Below are 923 nucleotides of genomic sequence, written 5' to 3'. Positions count from 1 at the left end.
CACACATTTCTAAAAGAGAATTTCCCCCGAATCTCTGAGCAGTGGTAGCATCGCTGACTTCAGCCTGTCACTCTGCATGCGTACCGTGAGCTCTAGTTTGGGGCCGTGAAGCATCCTTCGGCCCTGCCTTGATTGTGGTTAGGTGGCTGCCGGGGCCTCACCCATGTGCCTGAGTTACGCACGCCTCTGCTGACAGAGCACGCTTCTTGTAGGTGTATGGAATGATTCAGTTCTCCGATGCCACAGGCCAGATATCTGACCTGAACAAAATGATGGTCCAGGAGCTGAACACGGCACTAGACCTCAGTAACCCTCAGCCCTACACACAGGCCATGTTCAAGCTGACGGCGATGCTCATCAGCAGCAAAGGTAAGGGACCAGCCCTGTGGACCTCTGGGCTCGTTTGTAAACAAATTGGTGGCGTCCATTATCCTTAGTGAACTGGAGTTCGGGCTGAAGAAAGAGCTGGAGCTCCCCCAGCAGAGATCCCTGTGGCCTCTCTGGTGGGTAGCAGTAAAGAAAAGGCCATCGTTGTCCCAGCTGATGCTGACTGACTACCTTGCTCACCTGGGGAGGCCATGGGGTTTAGCTCATGTTCAAGGCCTCTGAACAGTGTGTTTGGTTCCAGAGTGTGACCCACAGCTTCTCCATCATTTGTGTTGGGGTCCCCTCCGGATGTTCAATGAGCATGGCATGGAGACTGCCCTGGCCTGCTGGGAGTGGCTGCTGGCAGGCAAGAACGGAGTGGAAGTGCCGGTAGGACACCGGGGTCATCTAAGGGTGGGTGGGTTGAGAGATGGAGAGAGCCTTATCCTCAGCTGATGAGCTTGGAGACCCTGGCAAGCCCTTTACCCTCTGGGGCTTCAGTCTTCTTATGTGTGAGTGTATGGTTTTTTAAAAAAATATGTTTTTATTTCAGAGAG

General features: G+C 53.4%; 1 protein-coding gene across 1 annotated transcript; it reads left to right on the top strand.

The window, feature by feature from the left end:
* Nucleotides 1-189: 189 nt before the first annotated feature.
* Nucleotides 190-756, top strand: LOC102751964 (phosphatidylinositol 4-kinase alpha-like; the record flags this gene model as incomplete). Its single annotated transcript, XM_006777700.2, has 2 exons — nt 190-369; nt 629-756. Coding segments are annotated over exons 1-2 (276 nt in total), but the record flags the coding sequence as incomplete, so codon positions are not given.
* Between the last annotated feature and the right edge of the window lie 167 nt (nt 757-923).

The sequence above is a fragment of the Myotis davidii genome, unplaced genomic scaffold, assembly GCF_000327345.1.
Source record: "Myotis davidii unplaced genomic scaffold, ASM32734v1 C63460560, whole genome shotgun sequence".
Lineage (NCBI taxonomy): Eukaryota > Metazoa > Chordata > Mammalia > Chiroptera > Vespertilionidae > Myotis > Myotis davidii.
The sequence above is the reverse complement of the archived record's forward strand: the minus strand, read 5'-3'. Positions and strand labels throughout refer to the sequence as shown.